The 25,348-nt window shown below is 46.3% G+C and overlaps 1 protein-coding gene across 1 annotated transcript in view; it reads right to left on the bottom strand.

Annotated features, from left to right (window-relative positions):
* Positions 1–4,190, bottom strand: part of SMTN (smoothelin) — a 336,207-nt gene extending 332,017 nt beyond the window's left edge. Inside the window, exon 1 of the mRNA XM_033956006.1 lies at positions 3,570–4,190. Within this exon, the coding sequence (XP_033811897.1) occupies positions 3,570–3,620 (51 nt within the window). The 5' untranslated portion in view covers positions 3,621–4,190. The remainder of the gene's footprint in view (positions 1–3,569) is intronic.
* Positions 4,191–25,348: the final 21,158 nt, after the last annotated feature.

Below are 25,348 nucleotides of genomic sequence, written 5' to 3'. Positions count from 1 at the left end.
TTTTTTATTTTGTTTACACCACAACACCAGCGGGGGTTGGAGAGGGCAAAGGGGGTGGGTGGAAAGACTGCAAAATAAATCCGCAATGACGTTTGAAAAAAAAAGCCCAATTGGGGCAGGAAAAGTGAATTGAATCGAAAATGTTTCCCCGAATTGGACAGCACTAACATGCAGGTACCTTCTCTGCCCTCTAGTGGGCTCACAATCTAAGCTTTTGTCCCAGGGCAATGGAGGTTTAAGGGACTTGCCCAGTCACAAGGAACTGCAGTGTGGATTGAACCCAGTGTCCCAGGATCGTCGGCGTTCAGCTACTGAAGTGGTAGAGAGCCGGAGAAGGAAATGCAAGTCCTTTATCTAATGTGCCCAACAGAAAGTGTTTTGGCAACAACTTGTAATGCTAAAGCCAGCTGCTGAAAAGTTAAATAAACTGTCCTTAAAACAAGGGATGCGTTAAAATAGAACCACTTCAGAGCCAAGAGATCATGCAGAACCATTACCGTGTTTCCCCGAAAATAAGACAGTGTCTTATATTCATTTGGGGCACAAAAAAGGCACTAGGTCTTGTATTCGGGTAGGGCTTATTTTTTTCATGCACATGATCATCTCGCCCTTCCTCTCCTTCATCCCAATTCTTCCTCTTTCCTTTCCCCCACATGTGCAACATCTTTCCTCCCCTCTCATCCATCCCCTTGTGCCATCCCTCCTGCTGCAGAATCCTTTGCTCAGCTTCCATCCTTCCCTCCCTCCCATCCCTTATGCAGCCGAACCCTTGAGCACCCGCCGCGCAGCCGAACCCCCGCTGACCCTCCATCCATCCTTCCCAACCGATCCCCGCTGACTGCGACCATAAACACCTTCCGGCAGAGGAGTGCCGAGCCAGCAGCACTCACAGGCTGCTTCGCGGCTTTCTCGCTGGGGCCTTCTGTATACTAATGACATCATCAGTAACGCAGGAACACAGAAGGCCCCAGTGAGATGGCTGCGCTCCTGTCGGAAGGTATTTATGGTCACGGTCGGCGGGGATCGGTTGGGAAGGATGGATGGAGGGTCAGCAGGGGTTCGGCTGCACGACGCGAGTGGAAGCACGGCTGCCTACAACTAGGGCTTATTTTCGAGGTAGGACTTATATTAAGACCTACCCCAAAAATCATGCGAGGGCTTATTTTCAGGGTAACACGGTACTACTATTAATTACAGTTTATTTAGAATTTGATTTAAAAAAACCGCTTATAAAAACTTTCTAAGTGCTGTACAGGCTAAAAATAAGGGTACAGGACATTCATAAAATTACATTAATACAAATAAAAATATTCCATAAATACATACATAACATTCAATGGACAATGACTAACAGGCACATGGGGTAAAGAAGGGATACAATGTTGTAAGAAAAGTTTACAATAAAGGGAAGAATGAGAGGAAGGGGATGAGCCTGGCTAGGAATAAAAAATTTGGAGCGTGGCAAAAAGTAAGATGAAAATCCAAGAATTATTTCTAGAGCGCCACTGGACATACACAGCGCCATACAGAATCGCAAAGGAGACGGTCCTTGCTCCAATGAGCTTACAATCTCAACAATCAAGACAGACAAACTGGATGCCAAGGTAGGGGTTACAGTAAGAGGGGAGCAGAGGGCAGTAAGGTTACGCCTTTTCAGACTACTTTTGAACAAGGGAAGGGGTGTGGTGGATAGACTCAGGTAGTTTATTCCAGGCATACAGGGTGTCGAGAGGAAAGGAACAAAGTCTGGAACTGGCAACGGAGGAGACGGGCACAGATAAAATTTGTCTGAGGAATGGAGTTCTGGGGGAGGTGTATAAGGTGAGAGACCGAGGGGGCCAGAGAATGAACACACTTGTAGGTCAGTAATAGGGGTCTGAATTGTATGCAAAGGCAGATAGGGAGCCAGTGATTTCAGGAGAGGGGTGAGGCGACTGTAGCAGGATGGCAGAAGATAAGTCCTGCAGCAGAATTTTGAACAGACAGTGGCGGTGGCAGGGGGGGTAGAGGGGGGGGAGGGGGGTAGGAAGAACTTGTTAGAAGTAGATTGCAATGGTGAAAGCATGAGGTTAGGAGCGTGTGGACAAGGATCCACGTGGTGGGCTGAGAGGAAGGGGTGAAATATCTGAACAATTTTATCCGGCAAACATAAAAGGCTGAGGCACTAATCCTTTCCCGGATGAAAAAGCAGCTCAATTGATGCCACTTGTAAAACGGCTGGGACAGGTAAGCAGCAAGAAACTCTGAAGAGAAGTCCAATGCGGGCAGGTCTTCTAGCGAGTGCCACTAATACAAAGCATGGCATGTCTGTTGCTTAGCCAACTGCCAGCAGGGAGAGAACAAAAGCTTTACCAGAGCTAATAAAATGGCATCATCGCCCTCTGGCAACAGGGAAATAGCTACTGTACTAAATGTTAACTCACCTTGAACTATTGCAAATCAAATAACACCCCCCCACCCTGTCTTCACTGGTGAACATCTAAGAAGCTACTTGGAAACCATATCTGTTTTATCTGTTCTATGTATCACTTCTTTCCCTGCATTATATTGTAAATGCCTTCTGTCTTTATCTGTTTTTAAGTCTATTATTCTAATTTGTATTTTATCTGTATCCCATGTATTAGCTCACCTTGTGGTGAAGAACTTTTTCAGTATGGCGGTATATAAGAACAAAATTATTATTATATGCATTATTACACCTTTATGTAATATTGACGTCCATAATGCATCAGCTGTACCACTAATCCACATATAGCCTGGGAAATCCCAGTTCAGGTTCCCCCCAGCATAGGCCACATTTTAAGAATTTAGGGCAGGGGCAGGGAACTCCGGTCCTCGACAGCCGTATTCCAGTCGGGTTTTCAGGATTTCCCCAATGAATATGCATTGGAAGCAATGCATGCAAATAGATCCCATGCATATTCATTGGGGAAATCCTGAAAACTCAACTGGAATACGGCTCTCGAGGACCAGAGTTCCCTACCCCTGATTTAGGGTAACAGGAGGACTATTGACTATTTAGGAAACAACTAAAAACCTACCTATTCTTAAAATACCTAGACAACGAACAAGGACATCAGCCCTCGTAACACCATCACAAACCTGATCTTGTAAACTGTTAACCCTAACCCCTAATCACCAACTATGAACACTCCATTCAATTCATGGAATATTTCTAATTCTCTGTAAGCAGCATGGCACTTCTTGGCCTTGCAGCACACAAACTGTTGTCACTATTACTAATGTTGATACTATCAGATGTACACTGCAATAATTCGTTGTATGTACAGCTTCTATCTATTGTATTTACTGTTTCCCTTTATTGTAAACCGCCTAGAAGTCGCAAGATTGTTGGCGGTATATAAGAATAAAGTTGTTATTATTATTATTATTATTGACCAGACCACTCTTCTTGCTGCTTGTTATGTACCAAACAGAAGTCCCAATAAAATATCACTCTTCTTAGTAGAGTCCCAGTTTTTTGGGTTTCCCCCATATATATTTGGACTTGTTCTGTACCAAACCCAACCAGAAGACAACGTCAGGGCGATTTCGGTCCTTCAACTCACCAGTTTGCGGAGGCTGCCTTCATCCATGGCGGAAAACCTCTCCTCGGACATGCTGTCCCTGTCCGTTTCGGGGGTCTCTGGCAACGGGCAGCGTTGCACGTCCAGATCAAGGGGTGGGAGGAGAAATATATGTACGGTGGGGGGTGGGGGCTGAGCCTCTTCCGAGGGAGGTCTTTCGCCTTTGAGTGCTAATGACAAGCCCGGGAGCTTTGAAGTGGGGAATTGGTTTTTAAGCTCTTGGGGGTAGGGGGAGGACGGGAGGGGGTCTCCTGAGGGGGATTAAAGGACCCAGATCCCAGATGCTGGACGTCCCTTAGGGATCTGACGTGTTATGCCAAAGGGGGGGGAGGAATCCCTCAAGAATCAGGAGGATTTGGGACCGCGAGGAGCGTCCCGGGCACCGGATTGAGAGGTGCAGCCTTCATGCACCGGGCTCCTTCCAGGGGAAAGTTTCGCAGGGTGGGGCTCCGATCTCTTCCCCCCCCCCCTTCATCGATTGAGTTCCCGGGACACCGACGCCGCCCTCCCCGCTCGGACCGCCAGCGCACGAGTAGGGGCTCCGAGGCGGCGCCGCTTCCGGGATGCGCGCCCCGCCCCCTCGCCCTGGGCCCCGCCCGCCGCCTCACGCTGCGCCTATCGCGGCGCACCGCTCTCCCCCGCGCGGGGATAGGCTCTGTCGCGATTGGCTAGGTTAAATTTCTTTTGGGGGCCCGCCTTTATTAGTCCAGCGGGCTTTCGCTCGGGGTTCTGGGAGTTGTAGTGTTTTGAGCGGGCGGCAGTTTGACTCCTGCCTTTGGCAGTTCCGGATTGGAAACCTTTCAGTCCAATCCTGGTTTTAAACTTAAGTCCACTCCCCCCCCCCAAAGTAAAGGGGGAGGTGTTCTAGTTCCTGATTCTGCCCAATTTGAAAACAGTCCGGACAGACTTAAAATGCCCCGGGATCAGGTGATCAGACATCCCAAAATCTCCAGCCTGGAACTGGGTGGACAAAATTGTTATAGATTGTCAAGCAATGTCTGTAATGCTTGTTTTCTTTCTAATTCATTCTATAGGTGGTGGGAACCAGGTTCTTTTAAGTTGTAATAACTTTTATTGAACAAGCACAAACATAATCAAGATGTCTATTGTGTTTTTGTTAATCCTGCTTAAAGAAAGCATATCTTGCAAAAAGTTCCGTTTTTGCCAAGACGATAGCTAGAATGCTGTATCAGAACCGCAAGAAGAAACATATAGCAACGGCCTAGGGCAGGGGTAGGCAATTCCAGTCCTCGAGCGCCAGAGCCAAATCAGATTTTTAGGATATCCACATTAAATATGCATGAGATAGATTTGCATCTCAAGGAGGCAGTGCATGCAAATCCATCTCATACATATTCATTGTGGATATCCTGAAAACCTGACCTGGCTCTGGCTCTCGAGGACCAGATTTGCCTACCCATGGCCTAGGGTAAAAGAATTATGAAAGAGCCCCCCAAAAAGCAAGCACAGCTGGCCAGCTGGAACCACAGAGCTGGTGGGGATCCCCGTATCTCTGCTTCAAGTAGAGAGGTTAGTCATGGATGGACCTCCAGCAACCAGTGTTTCTTCATTTTTTGCCTTAAGTCAGGGGTGTCCAATGTCGGTCCTCGAGGGCCGCAATCCAGTCGGGTTTTCAGGATTTCCCCAATGAATATGCATGAGATCTATTAGCATACAATGAAAGCAGTGCATGCAAATAGACCTCATGTATATTCATTGGGGAAATCCTGAAAATCCGACTGGACTGCGGCCCTCGAGGACCGACATTGGACACCCCTGCCTTAAGTATATCCCCACCCAAGAGCCAGGTGCACAGTTTGTGTAGCTGGTGGAAATCCCCAATTCCCACCAGCTAAAGAAATCAGGCGTCTGCTTAAGTCAGCTGTGCAGTATAAAGAAGAAGTGTGCAGACAGCGCCAGGGTTACCATATGGCTCCAGAAAAAAAGAGGACAGATTGAAACATTCGGGTTTTACTTCCATTGCTTTCAATGGAAGTGAGGAGGAAGGATAGAGACATCTGGATTTAATTCCATTGAAAGCAATGGCAGTTAAACCAGGATGTCTCAATTCATTCTCATTTTTCCGGAGCCATATGATAACCCTACTGACACCTCCTGTACATTCAGTTCTCATTGCTAACCCACCAGTACTCCACATGCTGGCAACAGTAGCTATAAGTACTGCTGCTGCTGTCTGCCAGCTTCTTCTCTACAATGCACAGCTGATTGGGACAGGCTCCTGATTTCTTCAGCTAATGGGGTTTAGGGATTCCTGCCTGCTGAGGTATTTTAAAATTTTAGTTTTGGTGGGGGTAGGAGGGAGGGAGGGAATAGGAAGAAGGAATGAAGTGCTAAGTGCCTAATGCCCCTCCCCCCACGTTAACCTTTGCCCTCCCAATTAATTTCTGGCATTATGTCCAAAAAGGTCAAACGAAAACCAAAAAGATCAAACGAAAAAAAAATATATGACAACCTACTGGCCACCAGAGGAGCGAACCTGGACCGACAACTTGCCAACCTGCTGACTTCATCCACAGACTACAAAACTTTCAAAAAAAAAACTATAACCTTACTCGTCAAAAAACACATAAAACCAATTATCACTCTACCAACAAATCTCCAAACTCCACCAACACCTACTTCACACGCCTCGGCAAACTAGAAAACCTTACCATATTATAAGCTTATGTATTAAGATCATAACGAGACGTTCAAGTATCTTACGGGCCGCATCGAGGCGGAGGAAGATATCTTCTTTTTCAAGGGTCCCACGACAACAAGAGGGCATCCGTTGAAAATCAGGGGCGGGAAACTACGAGGTGACACCAGGAAATTCTTTTTCACTGAAAGAGTGGTTGATCGCTGGAATAGTCTTCCACTACAGGTGATTGAGGCCAGCAGCGTGCCTGATTTTAAGGCCAAATGGGATCGGCACATGGGATCTCTTCACAGGGCAAAGGTAGGGGAGGGACATTAAGGTGGGCAGACTAGATGGGCCGTGGGCCCTTATCTGCCATCTATTTCTATGTTTCTATAACAATTCTTATGTAATCCGCCTTGAACCGCAAGGTAAAGGCGGAATAGAAGTCACTAATGTAATGTAATGTAATGTCATTGATGTCAGGTGGACAGAAAAGTGGTAGCCTGTTTCACAGCTCCCTACCACTCTTCTTTCCCCTCCTTAAGGCCAAAGTCCCAGGGCCAGTGCTTCCTGGTGCTGATCTTGGTCATTCAGGGCTGGTGCTAGAGTGACATGGGGGGGTGGTCTAGGACAGACATTTGGGAGGGGTCCCAAAGCCCATGAGAAGTCTTTACCTCTTTCAGGTAGGTGTTAGCAAAGCACAGATATGGATTTAATTCTGAAATCCTTGCTTGTAACGGTACTTCCAGTGCAATAACATTTTGATCTAGACAGCTGTGTTATTTCCCCATACCCGTCTGCTGCAGAAGGAATCCACTCTGAATTTTTCATTCTGTCTGTGGTGTACTTCACTGTGCTGTTTAGCTCCCTCTAGAAATTTTTCCTTCTGCACGCATGACTACAGTTGTGTGTGTTCTGCTCTCCCCATTTTATTGTTTCAAATTCGATGTAATTTCATCCCCTTTTTGGGTAATTTGAATTTTGAAGAACTACCTGCTTGAGAATTCACAGACTTTGGTCTGTAGCTGGCAGGCCAATCCCTTTTTGGGTACTTGTTGGCAAGCCTCTCATAGTTTTATCTGGAATTCAGGGCCGTCCCTGAAGTGGATCACCCAGTGGCGGAGGGGGGGGCGGTCTTCCCCAGGTGCAGCCTTAGGGGGGATGCACAGCCAACCAGGTCCGGAAAATTCTACCAGGCTGATCAGCCTTCCTCTCCCCAACGTCAATTCTGCCGTCGGAGAGGAAGTTTGGGCCAGCCAATCGCTGCCTAGCTGGGCGGAACTTCCTCTCCGACGGCAGAATTGACGTCGAGGAGAGGAATGCTAGTCGGCCCGACACAGAGAAGACGAGCTTGGGGCGGCAGCGGCTTTGGGGGCCTGTTCCCCAATGGCGGTGACTTGGGGGGCTGTTCCCCCATGGTGACAGCAATGGTTTTGGGGAGGGCAGGGAGAAAGAAAGAAAGGGGGCAGGCAGGGAGATAGAAGGAAAGAAGGGAAACAGAGAAAAAGAAAGGGGGCATGAAGAGAGAAAATAAGAAAGGGAGGCAGGGAAAGAGGAAGAAAAAGTTGGGGGAGGGAATGAGGTGTGGAGGAGAGGAAGCATACAGGCTGAAATAAGGGAAGAAAGATTGGATGCACAGTCAAAAGAAGAAAGTGCAACCAGAGACTCATGAAATCACCAGACAACAAGGTAGGAAAAATGATTTTATTTTAAATTTAGTGATCAAAATGTGTCTGAATTTATATCTGCAGTCTATATTTTACACTATGGCCCCCTTTTACTAAACCGCAATAGCGGTTTTTAGCGCAGGGAGCCTATGAGCACGAGAGCAGCCCTGGGCATTCAGCACAGCTCCTTGCACTAAAAACTGCTATTGTGCTTTAGTAAAAAGGGAGGGGGGTATTTATCTATTTTTGTATGGTTGTTACTGAGGTGACAGTGTCTAGAGTCATCTGCCTTGACCTCTTTGAAAAAAACCCAGAATAGGAATGATAATTAACATTTTCTCAGCGTACAGTGCTTTGTGTTTTTATAAAAATTTTATTGTTGATAGATCATTTTGACTTGGTCATTTTAAAAGTAGCTCGGAAGCCCAAAAAGTATGGGCACCCCTGAGCTAGAGTGTTGAAGCTGCATGTTTCTGCCGTAAAGGTCATCTCTGATGCAACCAGAAGTTGCATCAGAGACAACCTTTACGGCAGCCATATGCAACTACAACGCTCCAGCTGCTGTAAGAAGGCAGTTTAGACATCACTGGCCACAGGGCAGGGAGGTTTGTTGGACTGGGCCTGTTGTCCGGGGGGGGAGGGGGAGAAAGCGCCACAAAGGTAAGGGGCAGGGAGGGAGAAAGGGAGGAAAGGTGGGGTGAAGAGGAAAACAGGGTAAAACAGAGGGGGGGGAGAAGGACGCTGAAAGCACATGGGGAAGACAGAGTGGGAAGAAGATGCTGAATGGAAATGGGGAACAGAGAGTAGGGAGAAGATGCTGAAGGGAAATGGGGAAGAGAGAGTTGGGAGAAGACACTGGCAGGGAAGAAGACAGAGATGCCAGACTATGGGAGGAGCAGAGGGAAGAAGATGGGTGCCAGACCAATTTAGAAGGGGGGAGAAAGGAAGAGGCACAGACAGTAGCAGAGCAAATGGAAGATGCAGATAGAAGAGAGACAGTGGATGGAAGGAAGAGAGTAACAAGAAGATGAGGAAAGCAGAAACCAGAGAAGACAAAGGTAGAACAAAAAATTTCTAATTATTTATTGCTTTAGGAGACATGTGTCACTGTTTCTGTGGTGTTGCATTGTATGCAGAGTCCAGCTTCTTGCTGGTTCAATTTAACCTTTGTCTATGTATTTCTATTTTATCCCCCCTTTTTCAAAACTGTGGAGCATTTTTTAGCGCCAGCCGTGATGGTAGCAGCTCTGCTCAGAATTCTATGAGTGTCAGAGCTGTTTCCACCGTGGCTAAAATCCACACTACAGTTTTGTAAAAGGGGGAGGGGTTAATTTGTGATGACATATTCCATACTAGGCGAAGGTGTTTTCTGTGTTCTGTGTATTCGAAAGACATGGTTTTCTGTTAGAATTGACGGTGTAAGATTGATCTGTACTAGTCTGGCTTGTTTAGTTTTGCAATGGGTGTCTTGATGTACTGCTCACTGCAGTATGTAATATGCTGCCTTTTCCTAGGTACTCATGTGTGACATGTGGCTTGTTACTAAAAATCATGTTTCTTGTACAGATGGGGGGGGTGCCAAAAAATGATGGGCCCCAGGTGTCACATATGCTAGGTACGCCACTGGGATCACCTACTGTTAAGCGGGGGTCAAGCGCAGGTTGTTAGGCGCCCTTAGGCGGCTCGGCGGTGTTTCACAGGGTGCCGGCTGCATCTTTGCACCTCCATTTAGCTGCAGGGGTGGAGGTATAGTCAGACAGCGGAATCTGACTGGCAGCCCGAAGATCAACTTTGAAGAACCATTCCCAGCATTGTGGCAGTGAAATTCTCATACAGCTACTGCGAGAGAACAGAAAGCAGGTTTGCGGCATGGATCCTGTCTAGGCACAGTGAGTACACAGGCTGTCAGCCTGTGAAAGACATCAGGGGAGGTTGGAAAAGTGGAGTTTTCAGTGTTTCTAGATATTCCCCTGTGTTTCCCCATCTAAACAATCCTAAAATCACTGTTTTTAAAATTCGGGAAATGTGAAAAAATTTGTAATTTTAAGCAATCTTTTTTTTTTTTTTTTTTTCTTCAGCTCCCTACTTCTTCAAAACTTCGGATTTTGCCTAAACAACTGCTGGGATGAAATCCTTGAGCTCACCTCATGTGAATTCATACCAGGATTGCATAAATGTAGCACTTGCAGAGCATTTTTGTGCCACGTGGCGCAGATAGAGAGGCTGTAGCATTCAGCATAGCTTCTCCCCTGCTGAAGCAGGAGTCCAAATGCTCAGCTTGTCCAGCGGGGCAGCCAACATTACTTTAAGGGCTTGGCGCAGCTGGTTTCTCCATTAGCCCAGCTGCGGAACACCCCCCCTCGCAGCCTAAGAAACACATCATTAAATCATCTAAGGGTGACTTTATGTCCTAGGAGCCGGACACCTTTTCTAAATTTGAGGAAAAAAAATCAAGTGTTCTTCCCCTAACGTGTGTTGCCTGCCTTTCAACCAACAGGTTCCAAGACACAGGACCACCTGCTGGAAGAAACTGGATGTGCGCAGAGTACATCTTCATTATTTGGAGGTCACGAACGAGTTTCGTCTCTATGACCTTTTGTTTGTGCTGACACATTCAGTTGAACGAGGCGCTCCCGCTTCCAAGGCCAGTGATTTCCAGATGGATCCGTAGGGCCATTTCGTCAGCTTATATTCTTGCTGGAAAATAGTCTCCGATTTCCGTCGAGGCACATTCTATCGGAAGTGTAGCTTCTTCGTGGGCTGAAGTTGGATCTGTCTCTCCTGAGGAGATTTGCAGGGTGGCAATGTGATCTTCTCTTCACACGTTTGCCAAGTTCTACAGAGTGGATGTAGGATTCAATTTTTGGGTCCTCGGTCCTAAGGGCTAGCGCAGCAAGCCCATCCTAGCTATTTGGGGGGGACTGCTTTTGTATGTCCCAGCTATCTAGAATGTGTCGTCTATTGCACTGGAAAAAGAGATTATGTACTTACCCTGGTAAGCTCTTTTCCAGTAGATAGGTGAGACATTCTAGACTCCCCACCCTGTCCTTCACGTGCCTGCTTACAGTTTTCAGTCTGCATATGCTTCTCCAAGCTGATTTTTGGATGTCTGTCAGCCCTTGAGGGCTGGGAAGAATTTGTATATATGCTTCATTTGTTGGGGAATAGTTTCTGAGCTCTTTTGAAGCCTGTGTTGCCAGCTATTGATACTATTCAGTTACTTTTTAGCAGAACAATTTGTTTTGCCTGTTGCTATGTTAGGTGCTCCTCGGTACTTCGGTACTAATTCTAGAGGGATCTAAAAGCACAGTAAAGTATACCAGAGGCAGAGTGAAAAATCCAGGGTGGATTCCTTCTGCAGTATGCAGGTATGGGGAAATAACCCAGCTGTCTAGAATGGCTCACCTATCTACTGGAAAAGAGCTTACCAGGGTAAGTGAATAATCTCTTTTTGTCCACGCACTTATTTTCTCGGTGGTTAAATATGGATGCGAAAGTTGGACATTACGGAAGCAATGTAGAGAAAGAAGATTGATTCATTTGAACTTTGGTGCTGGAGTAGGATTTTATGCATGCCATGGACCGCCAGAAGAGCTAATTGATTTTGGGAGAGATCGAGCCGACTATATCACTTGAAGCCCACATTGTACAAGAGGTAATGGTGCTGGGGCTGCTTGATAACGGTGACCACAGCATGATCAGATTTGATATACACTTCCCCTCCCTATTCACGGTTTCGACACTCGCGGTTTCACATATCTGTGACTTTTTTGGATGTTCCTGTCTCCCTCCAGCCTTCCTCCCGGCATCCTGGCCTTACCTGGTGGTCTAGCGGGCTTTCGGGGCAGAGGCGATCTTCCTACACTCCTGCCCCATGTAGATCGCCAATAGGAAATGTCTGCCGTGAGCTCCCGTCGTAGTCTCGAGAGACTACGGGAACTCACGGCAGTCATTTCCTATTGGCGATCTGCACGGGGCAGGAGCGTAGGAAGACCGCTCCTGCCCTGAAAGCCTGCTAGACCGCCAGGTAAGGTCGGGATGCCGGGAGGGAGGCGGGGGTGGGTCAGAGCCGGACGAGAAGTTATTAATGGTTTTTCTCCATTCGCGGTCCGGCTCTGCCCCTATCCCCCGCAAATACCGAGGGACAAGTATCCCTGGAATAAGTTCACACAGGAAATGCAAAACAACAGCATCTAACTGTAAAAAAAGGAGTCTATGATCACATGAGAAGAATGGTAAAAAATAAACTTAGAGGAGCAGCTGCAAAGGTCAAAAATTTACATCAAGCATGAATGTTATTGAAAAATACCATCCTGGAAGCCCAGACTAAGGGCTACTAAACTGCGATAGCATTTTTAGCATATGCAGAATTTTAGCGGGTGCTAAACCAGCGCTACGCGGCTAGAACCAATGCCAGCTCAATGCTGGCGTTAGCGTCTAGCGTGCGTGGCAATTTAGTGTGCGCTTTAACTGCTAAAAGGAGCCCTAAGTATATTCCATGTATTTGAGAAAGAGCTAAGAAGAAGGAAAATTTAAATTAAATCGGTAATTTAAAGAGAGGGTAAAGTTGGGCAGGCTGGATGGACCATTCGAGTCTTTGTCTGCCGTCATTTACTATGTTACTATGTATTAAAAAAGGAGGAATGAAGACCAAACGGCAGCCAGCATGGTTAACGAGTAAGGTGAAGGAGGCTATTGGAGCTAAAAGAGAATCCTTCCGAAAGTAGAAGAAGGATCCGACTGAAAATAATGGCAAGTCAAATGCAAGGCACTTATAAGGAAGGCAAAGAGAGATCTTGAAAAAAAAGATTGTGCTGGAAGAAAAAACCTTTTTCAAGTATATTAAAAGCAAGAAGCTGGGAACTCAAACACATCTCTGTAACACTGGAAGATGTAATGGGTCAATTTAACAAATTGGACAGCAGCAAAGTGTCTGGACTGGATGGTGACAGAATTGAAAAATGACCTTGCAGAGCTATTGCAGTAGCGATGTTTAAAAAGGGCTCCAGAGGTAACATAAGAACATAAGAACATAAGCAGTGCCTCGGCCGGGTCAGACCATAGGTCCATCCTGCCCAGCAGTCCGCTCCCGCGGCGGCCCAAACAGGTCATGACCTGTCTAAATCACCAGAAGGGGCCCCCATGCCGCCTTGGTTTCCCTTCCTAGCCCTCCGGTCTTGCACATGCACGACCTGGGTTTCTATACTTATTTTCTGGTTAGCTTTCTCAATATCCCACGATCCCTTTATCCTTCAGGAATCCGTCCAGTCTCTGTTTGAATCCTTGTACCGTACTCTGCCTGATCACTTCCTCCGGTAGCGCATTCCAAGTGTCCACGACCCTTTGGGTGAAGAAAAACTTTCTTGCATTCGTTTTGAACTTGTCTCCCTTCAGTTTCTCCGAATGCCCCCTCGTGCCTGTTGTCCCCTTCAGCCTGAAGAATCTGTCCCTATCCACCCTCTCTATGCCCCTCATGATTTTGAAGGTGATCCAGTTAATTCTAGTGAGTCTGACGTCGATGCCAGGCAAAATGGAAGAGACTATTATAAAAAACAAAATGACAGAACATAGGCGTAAGCAAGGTTTAATGAGAGAAAGCCAACATGGATTGGGTCAAGGGAAATCTTGCCTCACCTATCTAATCTAAGGCTTGGCTTTATATACCGAGTCACCATTCTAAGAAAGCTCGACTCGGTTTACGACAATTAACTTAACAAATAAAAACCATTAAAAAAAAAGTCTAAATTTCGGGAAATTAATTTTCAAAAGTGTTTAGCAAAATAAAGTAGTTTTTAAAGATTTTGGGGAAAAAATTGAAGTGAGCCGGAACCCCTTAAAAGAACTGGAAAATCATTCCAAAGTTGAGAAAACTTAAAGATCAGAGATTGACTAAACATCTCGACTCCTTTAATCCCTTTTTTGGAAGGAAGAGATAATGTGCGGTGGCAGTTAAAAAAAAACAAATGGAATGTTTGGAATGATCAAGAAAGGAATGGAAAACAATGGGCTCCTTTTACTAAGGTGCGCTAGCGTTTTTAGCGCACGCAGGATTTTAGCGCATGCTAAACCCGCGCTACGCTTCTAGAACTCATGGCAGCTCAATGCTGGCGTTACGGTCTAGCGCGCTGGGGCAATGTAGCACACGCTATTCCGCGCGTTAAGGCCCTAACGCACCTTTGTAAAAGGAGCCCAAAGAGGAAGATGTTATCATGCCCTTGTATCGCTCTGTGGTATGGCTGCACCTCGAATACTGTGTGCAATTTTGGGCACCGTGGCTCAGGAAAGATTTAGCGGAATTAGAAAAGGTACAGAGAAGGGTGAAGAAAATGATAAAAGGGATGTGACAGCTTCCCTTTCAGGAAAAACTAAAGCGGTTAGGTCTCTTCAGCTTGGAGAAGAGACGACTCAGGGTGATAGGATGGAGGGCCACAAAATAATGAGTGGAATGGAAAGAGCAGATGTGAATCGCTTGCTCACTCTTTTCAAAAATACTAGGACTAGGAGACATGCGATGAAGCTACTAAGTAGTAGGTTTAAAACAGACTGGAGAAAATATTTCTTCACACAAGATGTAATTAAACTCTGGATTTCGTCGCCAGAAAATGTGCTGAAATGAGTTAGCTTAGCAGGGTTTAAAAAAGACTTGGATAAGTCCATAGGCCAATATTGAGCTGGCTTGGGGAAATCCACTGCTTATTCCTAGGATAAGCAGCATAAAATCTGTTTTACTACTTGGGACCTGGATTGGCCACAATTGGAAACAGCTTCAAGGACCCGAGGTCTGTCCCGGTATGGTAATTCTTATGTTCATATAAGAATGTATGTAACGTAATTGTTGCTAATTGGCTCATTGTTAGGTGCCATCGACTTGTGTTCTACTTCTAATGAGTTGATGAACATCATCAAAGTTTTTGTGGCAGAATACAGAAGTATAGATTTCTGGCCCTTTCTTCTGCGCAGTATAAATTTGATGTCACCGTTGTCGCACTAGACGCGATCCTCAGCGCTGCCCATCTTCTGCTGCAGCTTATTAGCCGATGACGCCAAACTATGCAACATAGTAGACAAAAGCTCATCGGTCATTAGCACAATGTCCGACAAAATTCCTGACAGTATGACGCAGGACCTACTCCTGCTTGAGCATTGGTCAAAGACTTGGCAACTAAGTTTCAATGGCAAAAAATGCAAGGTCATGCACCTTGGTGGCAAAAATCCATGCAGGACTTGCACCCTAAATGGCGAGATCCTAGCAAGGACTGTAACAGAACGCGACTTGGGGGTGATCATTAGCGAAGACACGAAGACTGCCAATCAAGTGGAGAAAGCTTCCTCCAAGGCTAGGCAAATCATGGGTTGTATCCGTAGAAGTTTCATCAGCCGTAAGCCCCAGGTTATTATGCCGTTGTACAGATCCATGGTGAGACCCCGTCTGGAATACTGTGTGCAATTCTGGAGGCAGCATTATCAAAAGGATGTGCGGAGAGGCGAGTCGGTTCAGCGAATGGCCACCAGAATGGTCTCAGGACTCAAGGATCTCCCGTATGAGGAACGGCTGGATAAGTTACAGCTATACTCACTCGAAGAACGCAGAGAGAGGGGAGACATGATCGAGACGTTCAAATATGTCACGGGCCGTATCGAGGTGGAAGAAGATCTCTTTTTTCTTAAAGGACATGGCGACAAGAGGGCATCCGTGGAGAATCAAGGGTGGCAAATTTCATAGGGATACCAGAAAATACTTCTTCACCGAAAAGGTGGTTGATCGCTGGAATAGTCTTCCACAACAGGTAATTGAGGCCAGCAGTGTGCCAGATTTTAAGAAAAGGTGGGATTGGCATGTCGGATCTCTTCATGGAGGTAGATAGGGGGTGGGTCTTGGTGTGGGCAGACTGGATGGGCCTTGGCCCTTTTCTGCCGTCATTTCTATGTTTCTATGTTTCTATATTTAATTACATACGCATCTCAGAATAGAGCACAATTTTTGTGTGCCATTTATGGAATCTGGAGGTTTCTGTGGAAGCAAATTTTCCCCTTCTTTTACAAAGCCATGCTTGCATTTTTAGCACCAACCACTAGGGTAACAGCTCCGACGCTCATAGAATTCCTATGAGCGTCTGAGCTGTTATCCCCACATCCAGTGCTAAAATAACGCTAGCGTGGCTTTGAAAAGGAGGGGGTTTGTAAGGCACCAATGTGTGCTGACAATCAATTTTTGATTGGACATGTGCTCATGAAGCCATGCTTACCACTAATCTTTGCATGCTTTTGTCCAGCAAACTCCCCCCATTAGCTGCAAGTTTTCCACACATAAAATTTGCATGCCTTCACCGTTTTTTTTATGCATAGCTCTGTATCACACTTGCGGTAGAAGCCAATCACTTAAACATCACTGCACAGCTGTATCGCAAGCTTTTCTGCATGGGGCCCCTACATAAAAATACACTTACCGATATATATTTTGGACAACCCAAGAAATGGCTGTAAGGTTTTGCAGGGAGTGTTGCAGACAAGCCCCCATTATGTAAGGTGGCGACCCTACAATCAGTGCCCTTAGGACAGTGGTCTGAAACTCGCGGCCCGCCAGGTCCTGTTTTGAGGCCCTCGGCATGTTTCTCATAATCACAAAAGTAAAATAAAAGTTTCTTGATCACATGTCTCTTTAGCTATAAATGACAATATTATTATTAGCCAAAAGGAAAGATTTATAAACTATAAAGAGTTTTACCTCATGCAAAATTGGCATTTCTTTAATAAGACATTAACTATTTTTTTTTTTCTGAGGCCCACCAAGTACCTACAAATCCAAAATGTGGCCCTGCAAAGGGTTTGAGTTGGAGACCACCGACTTAGGAGGTTCAGCAGGAAGTGAAATTAATGACAAAGATAGCCAAGAGTGGTTGCATAGACTATATTGTAGATAAATAGGCTTAATATTACAGATATGTAATGCTTATAAGAAAGATACATAAAGATATTTTATTATGTAGCTGCTTCTGTGCTCTTGTGAATATGAGAAAAGACAGGTTCCTGAATAGGTCCTGAGAAGGCGAAGAGAGGAGAAGGTGAGAGAAAGAGATAAACGAGTCCAGAGAATGGGGGGTCCAGAGAAAGAGAGGGGAGGGGGAGGGTCAAGAACGGAGACTTTATAGGTTGGAATCTTATTCTATTGTTGCTGTTAAGTATGTCTTGCAGTATCATTCTGTTCATAATTTGGAAACTTTTTGGGCTAGATCCACTACGCAAACCGATCGTGTACCGGTTAGTCGCGACCCCTTTGTGACCTGATTTTCTTACCTCTCCTCCGATCCAATGCAAAGTAGGCAGGGACGCGATTCGTTACAGAAATCTTGCAAACCGACTGGGCTGACCAATCAACCCACGAAGCGACTGCTGAGCACCAATCGCTGAGGTCCTTTCCGACTGCCTTGCCTTCTGCTGCCCTGCTCTCTGCCCCGCCCTGCTTCTCTGCCCCGCTCTCCTGCCCTGCCTCAATCTCCAGCTGTCTCCCGCTTGCACCGATCTCGTGCTCTGCCCTGAATCTCTTCTGCCTGCTGCCCCGACTCACCGCCCTGCTCTCGCCCCAAATTTCTCTTGCCTGCCGCCCTGACTCTCCTGCCCTTCCCTGCACTGCGAGCCCGTGGTTTTAACCTGCGGGCTTAAAGCGGGTTAAAACCACGGGCTCACCGGGCTAGTAAAAGATTTTTTTTAAAAAGTCACGGTTCTAGACAGCTGTTAGACGCATGCACAGACCATCTACAGATGGTATGCGCATGCGTCGGGATCGCACAGTAGCGATCCGTGCGTTCCTCCAATCGTCCTCATTTTAATTTTTTTTGTTTTCTGAATTCTGGTGGCCATCTGTTGCACCGACTCTACTCTCAGCACATCTTTTCGGTAGTGTGGCCTCCAGAATTGCACACAGTATTCCAAATGAGATCTCACCATGGTTCTGTATAAAGCCTGAAGTCATAATGCCATTATACAGAACCATGGTGAGGCCTCATTTGGAATACTGTGTGCAATTCTGGAGGCCACACTACCGAAAAGATGTGCTGAGAGTAGAGTTGGTGCAACGGATGGCCACCAGGATGTCCTCGGGGCTCAAGGATCTATCGTAGGAGGAAAGGCTGAAAAATTTGCGGTTGTACTCACTCGAGGAACGTAGGGAGAGAGGAGACATGGTCGAGACGTTTAAGTAAATTACCGGCCATATCGAGATGGAAGAAGAGATTCTCTTTCTCAAAGGACCCTCAGCCACAAGAGGGCATCCGCTCAAACTCAGGGGCGGGAAATTTCATGGCAACACCAGGAAATATTTCTTCACCGAGAGAGTGGTTAATCCTTGGAACGAGCTCCCGGTGCAGGTGATCGAGGCAAACAGCGTGCAAGAATTTAAGAGCAAATGGGATGCCCATGTGGGATCCCTTAGAGGGTAAAGCCAAGGGAACCTGTCACCAGGAGTGGGATCCCTAGGATAGTAGACTTGGGGGTGGGTCAGTAGAGTGGGCAGACCTGATGGGCTATGGCCCTTATCTGCCGTCATCTTCTATGTTTCTATGTTGTTATGTTAATGCGTCTATGCAGGAACTGTTAGGGTCTACCTGCATCAACATTCCAGGTTGATATAATAATAATAATAATAATAACTTTATTCTTATATACCGCCAGTAATCTTGCGACTTCTAGGCGGTTTACAATAAAATGTCCCATAGGCCTTTGCTGATATTGGATAGGCCAACAGAAAATGCTGACAACTAGCAATGTAAGGCTGGGTCGACAATGGACAGAATACGTCCACTTTGAATCTCTGCATCCAACACCAATTATGCCTGACCATGGTGGCATCGTAAAATCGACCATCTACAGGCAAAGGACCTCTGCTTAATACATGTAATTGTCATGGTAGACTTCTAAACTAACATCGTATCTTTCTTGGTGATGTCATTATAGCACATGCTAAAACCACGTTACAAGTCCCAGCATGCAATGGGGGGAAACCTGAACTAGGTCAGCCTCTCCCTACCGACACGCAGTGACACAGTAACCCTATAGAACAAAATCACATCTGCCAAAATACGTTCAGAACAAATATTTGTATGTCTGTTTGTCTTTTTAAAAAGCTTTTTGGCAGCTATACATTTGGAACATGATTATTTAATTCATTCATCCGGCATTATTGCCAAAAAAGGCTTCTTGGCTCCAAGGGAATAAAAATTGCTACAAGGCGAACGTTTCCATGCAGGGGGAGAAAGATTACAGCTGTTGAACAGTAACAGGACATGCTTAGAGCAGCATACAAAAGTAAGCAAAACCAGACAAAGCAATTATTTATTCATTCAATAAGAAAAGAAATAGGGTTTGGAGGGATGTTAAAACATTTGCAATTTCTGACTTCTCTAGAGAGCATGCGATTTACTTATATCCGTTGCTTAGAAATCGTTTAGCAGGGGTGTCCAACCTTTTGGCTTCCCTGGGCCGCATTGGCCGAAAAAAATGTTTCTGGGGCCGCGCAAACGCTGCGGCAAGACAGAGGAGGGAGCCGGAAAGACGGTAAACACCCGGGGGCAGCAGAGGAAAAACACTGCATCGCCCTCGACCAGGGCCGCACAAAATACTTCACGGGGCCGCAGGTTGGACACCCCTGCATTCACAACATGGGTAAGGAATTGGCTAGATGGTAGGCTTCAAAGGGTGATGGTAAACGGTACCCCCTCCAAAACGTCAGCAGTGATGAGTGGAGTACCTCAGGGCTCCGTCTTAGGGCCGATTCTATTCAATTTATTCATAGGAGATTTGACCCAAGGACTTAGAGGAAAAGTATCACTGTTTGCCGACGATGCCAAACTATGCAACATAGTTGGCAAAAGCAGTGTGCCTGACTTTATGACGCAGGACCTAAGACAGCTTGAACAGTGGTCATCAACTTGGCAGCTGGGCTTCAATGCTAAAAAATGTAAGGTAATGCACCTAGGCAAAAAAAATCCACACAGAACTTACACACTAAATGGTGAAACCTTGTCCAGGACCACGGTGGAACGTGATTTAGGAGTGATCATTAGCGACGATATGAAGGCTGCAAATCAAGTAGAGAAGGCATCGTCCAAGGCAAGACAAATGATGGGCTGTATCCGTAGGGGTTTTGTCAGCAGAAAACCTGAAGTCATAATGCCGCTGTACAGATCCATGGTGAGACCTCATCTCGAGTATTGTGTTCAATTCTGGAGACCACACTACCGAAAAGATGTGTTGAGAATTGAGTCGGTTCAGCGAATGGCTACCAGGATGGTTTTGGGGCTCAGGGAACTCACGTATGAAGAAAGGTTAAAAAAACTGCGGATGTACTCACTGGAGGAGCGAAGAGAGAGAGGGGACATGATTGAGACCTTTAAGTATATTACTGGGCGTATAGAGGTGAAAGATGATATCTTCAGTCTTATAGGGCCCTCAGTAACCAGAGGTCACCCGCTGAAAATCAGGGGAGGGAAATTTCAGGGTGATGCGAGGAAGTACTTCTTCACTGAAAGGGTGGTAGATCATTGGAACGAGCTGCCTCAGAGGGTGATTGAGGCCAGCAGCGTGTTAGATTTCAAGAGAAAATGGGATATTCATGTGGGATCTCTGAGAGAGTAGGAGTCAGGGGGTGGGTCATTGGTATGGGCAGACTCGATGGGCTGTAGCCCTTTTCTGCCGTCAATTTCTATGTTTCTATGTTTCTATGTTATGACATCACAATCTGAGCTCTAGAATGTTGCTACTTCGGATTTGAAAGTGTTTGAGGCGTGTGCAGATGAGGACGGAGCTTCGGTATTGGTGGAATGAGGCATTATGACATCACAATCTGAGCTCTAGAATGTTGCTACTTAGGATTTTAAAGTGTTTGAGGCTTGTGCAGATGAGGACGGAGCTTAGGCATTGGTGGAACAAGGCATTATGACATCACAATCTGAGCTCTAGAATGTTACTACTTAAGATTGTAAAGTGTTTGAGGCTTGTGCAGATGAGGACGGAGCTTAGGCATTGGTGGAATGAGGCATTATGACATCACAATCTGAGCTCTAGAATGTTGCTACTTAGGATTTGAAAGTGTTTGAGGCATGTGCAGATGAGGACGGAGCTTCAGCATTGGTGGAATGAGGCATTATGACATCACAATCTGAGCTCTAGAATGTTGCTACTTCGGATTTGAAAGTGTTTGAGGCTTGTGCAGATGAGGACGGAGCTTAGGCATTGGTGGAATGAGGCATTATGACATCACAATCTGAGCTCTAGAATGTTGCTACTTATGATTTTAAAGTGTTTGAGGCTTGGGCAGATGAGAATGGAGCTTAGGCATTGGTGGAATGAGGCATTATGACATCACAATCTGAGCTCTAGAATGTTGCTACTTAGGATTTTAAAGTGTTTGAGGCTTGTGCAGATGAGGACGGAGCTTAGGCATTGGTGGAACAAGGCATTATGACATCACAATCTGAGCTCTAGAATGTTACTACTTAGGATTGTAAAGTGTTTGAGGCTTGTGCAGATGAGGACGGAGCTTAGGCATTGGTGGATTGAGGCATTATGACATCACAATCTGAGCTCTAGAATGTTGCTACTTAGGATTTTAAAGTGTTTGAGGCTTGTGCAGATGAGGACGGAGCTTAGGCATTGGTGGAATGAGGAATTATATAACAGGGATGTTCAACCTTTTGGCTTCCCTGGGCCGCATTGGCCGAAAAAAATGTTTCTGGGGCCGCACAAACGCTGCGGCAAGACAGAGGAGGGAGCCGGAAAGATGGTAAACACCCGGGGGCAGCAGAGGAAAAACACTGCATCGCCCTCGACCGGGGCCGCACAAAATACTTCACGGGGCCGCAGGTTGGACACCCCTGATTTAGAGCCTGCTCATTCACAATTATCAGTTGATTCCAATGAAATATACATAATATTCAACCACATACATGAAAAACATACATTATGATTAAGGGCTACTTTTACGAAGGTGTGCTAGCATTTTTAGTGCACACACTAGATTAGCGCGCGCTAGCGGAAAAACTACCGCCTGCCCAAGAGGAGGCGGTAGCGGCTAGCGCACGGGGCATTTTAGCGCGCGCTATTCTGCGCGTTAAGGCCCTAACGCACCCTCGTATAAGGAGCCCTAAATTACGAGCATGTCTCTATAATGTAACACCATTACGGAAGCTCGTGTAAACGGCTCTGAATTGACGCCCAAGTCATTAGTGGCGGTGTAGAAGCTTTCAATATATATATAATAGAAATCAAAACTATTCTTACCGTAATAAAATGAGGATTCAAAAGCTTCCTCAAACAGAGAGCTGTGTACCTTCTCCCAAATCAAACAAAAAGAATCATTAAGTCAGACAGCAGAGATTTGTTCAGGTTAAAAGCAAACCTGAGTCCACCATAGTAAATAAACTACCGCTTTCTCCCAGAGACCAAAACCTGTTCAGCAGTAACTATTGATACGCATGACTACCATCTCTTAAAGCAGCGGTTCAGAGCTTGTGGACTGATCAGAAACTGGTTAGCGGGTAGGAAACAGAGGGTAGGGGTGAAGGGACACTACTCAGACTGGAGGAAGGTCACGAGTGGTGTTCCGCAGGGCTCAGTGCTCGGGCCGCTGCTATTTAATATATTCATAAATGATCTAGAAACAGGAACAAAGAGTGAGATAATAAAATTTGCAGACGACACCAAACTATTTAGTGGAGCTCGGACAAAGGAGGACTGTGAAAAATTGCAAAGGGACTTGGACAAATTGGGAGAATGGGCAGAGAGATGGCAGATGAAGTTCAATGTTGAGAAATGTAAAGTATTGCATGTGGGAATCAGAAACCCGAGGCACAGCTATACGATGGGAGGGATGTTATTGAATGAGAGTACCCAAGAAAGGGACTTGGGGGTAATGGTGGACATGACAATGAAGCCGACGGCACAGTGTGCAGCGGCCGCCAAGAGAGCGAATAAAATGCTGGGGATAATCAAGAAGGGTATTACAACAAGAACGAAAGAAGTTATCCTGCCGCTGTACCGGGCAATGGTGCGTCCGCATCTTGAGTACTGCGTCCAGTATTGGTCACCGTACCTTAAGAAGGATATGGTATTACTCGAGAGAGTTCAGAGGAGAGCGACACGACTGATTAAGGGGATGGAAAGCCTTTCATACGCTGAGAGATTGGAGAAACTGGGTCTCTTTTCCCTGGAGAAGAGAAGACTTAGAGGGGATATGATAGAGACTTACAAGATCATGAAGGGCATAGAGAGAGTAGAGAGGGACAGATTCTTCAAACTTTCGAATAATAAAAGAACAAGATGGCATTCGGAAAAGTTGAAAGGAGGCAAATTCAAAACGAATGCTAGGAAGTTCTTCTTTACCCAACGTGTGGTGGACACCTGGAATGCGCTTCCAGAGGACGTTATAGGGCAGCGAACGGTACTGGGGTTTAAGAAAGGATTGGACAATTTCCTGCTGGAAAAGGGGATAGAGGGGTATAGATAAAAGATTACTGCACAGGTCCTGGACCTGATGGGCCGCCACGTGAGCGGACTGCTGGGCGCGATGGACCTCAGGTCTAACCCAGCGGAGGCATTTCTTATGTTCTTATGTTCTTATTTACAGATAGGCTGAAAGATGAAACTCCTGCGTGAAATATAGACCAGCCGCGCTGCCAAGTGGCCCTCTTTTCCAAACCTTTGACTTTGTTGATCCTGCTTTTTTTTTTTTTTTTTTGGGGGGGGGGCTGCCAACTGGATCCAGATTTGCAGGACGGGACTGATCCAGTCCTGGGTTTATCCAGTTGCATACAGCAGTGGTTCCCAACCCTGTCCTGGAGGACCACCAGGCCAATTGGGTTTTCAGGCTAGCCCTAATGAATATGCATGAGAGATGTTTGCAAATAATGGAAGTGATAGGCATGCAAATCTGCTCCATGCATATTCATTAGGGATAGCCTGAAAACCCGATTGGCCTGGTGGTCCTCCAGGACAGGGTTGGGAACCACCGGCATACAGGGATTTCTAGTTCTGATTTCCCTGTTACATTTCCTAAGGCAGGGGTAGGCAATTCCGGTCCTCAAGAGCCGGAGATAGGTCGGGTTTTCAGGATCTCCACAATAAATATGCATGAGATAGATTTGCATCTCGAGGAGGCAGTACATGCAAATCTATCTCATACATATTCATTGTGGAGATCCTGAAAACTTGACCTGCCTATGGCTCTCGAGGACCGGAATTGCCTACCCCTGTCCTAAGTAAAGCAAGACTATAAGTGCCAGCATGCATGTAGGGGTAGGCAATTCTGGTCCTCGAGAGCCGGAGCCAGGTCAGGTTTTCAGGATCTCCACTATGAACATGTATGAGATGGATTTGCATGCACTGCCTCCTTGAGATGCAAATCTATCTCATGCATATTGATTGTGGATATCCTGAAAACCTGACCTGCATGTGGCTCTCGAGGATCGGAATTGCCTACCGCTGGAGTACAACCTGTCCTGTAAATCTGGATCCAGTTGGCAGCCAGGGGCTGGCCAGTTTTCTTCTGGTCCCTTGTACTTCTGCATTGGGAGCCAGGGGTGGGATCTCGACTCCTCATTCACAGTTACCCAGGGGTTCTTTTATTTTATATCCCTTCCCAACTCGCTTCACCCAATCGTTGTGGTAACAGCCTTTTAGAACCCGGTGATCGTGGATCCCGACTCTAACCACCGGGTGTCATTAGTGTGTAATGACTGAGGCTTCCTCCCTCTGGGGCTAGAAATACTACCAGCACAGGGGGTGAGGCTTTAAGATCTGACCAGGGAATCCAACCTAGGTCTTCTGCCTGCAGTGCCATGAGGTGAGCCCTAACTGGCAGGTTCTAAATTTTTACAGTGTGCTAAATATAAAACTTTGGGGAAACTGGTTAAAAAGTTGCAATATGGAATGATTTGACTGAGCCACTTGTAAAGATATCACATTAGGGTTAACATTTCACATGACTAGGGTCACTGGACGTCCGGATTTCCCTTGACATGTCCTCCTTTTCGAGGACATGTCCGGGGGTTCAGATGGTTTCAAATCCCAGCACTTTGTCCAGTTTTTGGAAAAGCTTCCAGCTAGCAGCAATGTCGGGGCGGCATCTGCGCATGCATGGATGCTACGCAGTGACATCACACGCATGCATGTGATGTCATCGTGTCACACCAGCGCATGCGCAGAGGCCCTCCCAACAAGCGAACAGGTTGAGGGGGCGGAGCTGGGGGGTGGGACTGGGCTGTTATGGGGGCGGGGCCATGGGTTTGAATTTTTATTCTGGAAAATCTGGTAACCCTACATATGGCTCCAGGAAAAGGAGGACGGATTGAGACAATCTGGGTTTTACTTCCATTGCTTTCAATGGAAGTAAAACCTGGATCTCTCAACCCATCCTCTTTTTTTTTTTCTGGAGCCATATGGTAACCCTATACATTACCCAG

The sequence above is a fragment of the Geotrypetes seraphini genome, chromosome 8 (assembly GCF_902459505.1).
Source record: "Geotrypetes seraphini chromosome 8, aGeoSer1.1, whole genome shotgun sequence".
Classification (NCBI taxonomy): Eukaryota; Metazoa; Chordata; class Amphibia; order Gymnophiona; family Dermophiidae; genus Geotrypetes; species Geotrypetes seraphini.
The sequence above is the reverse complement of the archived record's forward strand: the minus strand, read 5'-3'. Positions and strand labels throughout refer to the sequence as shown.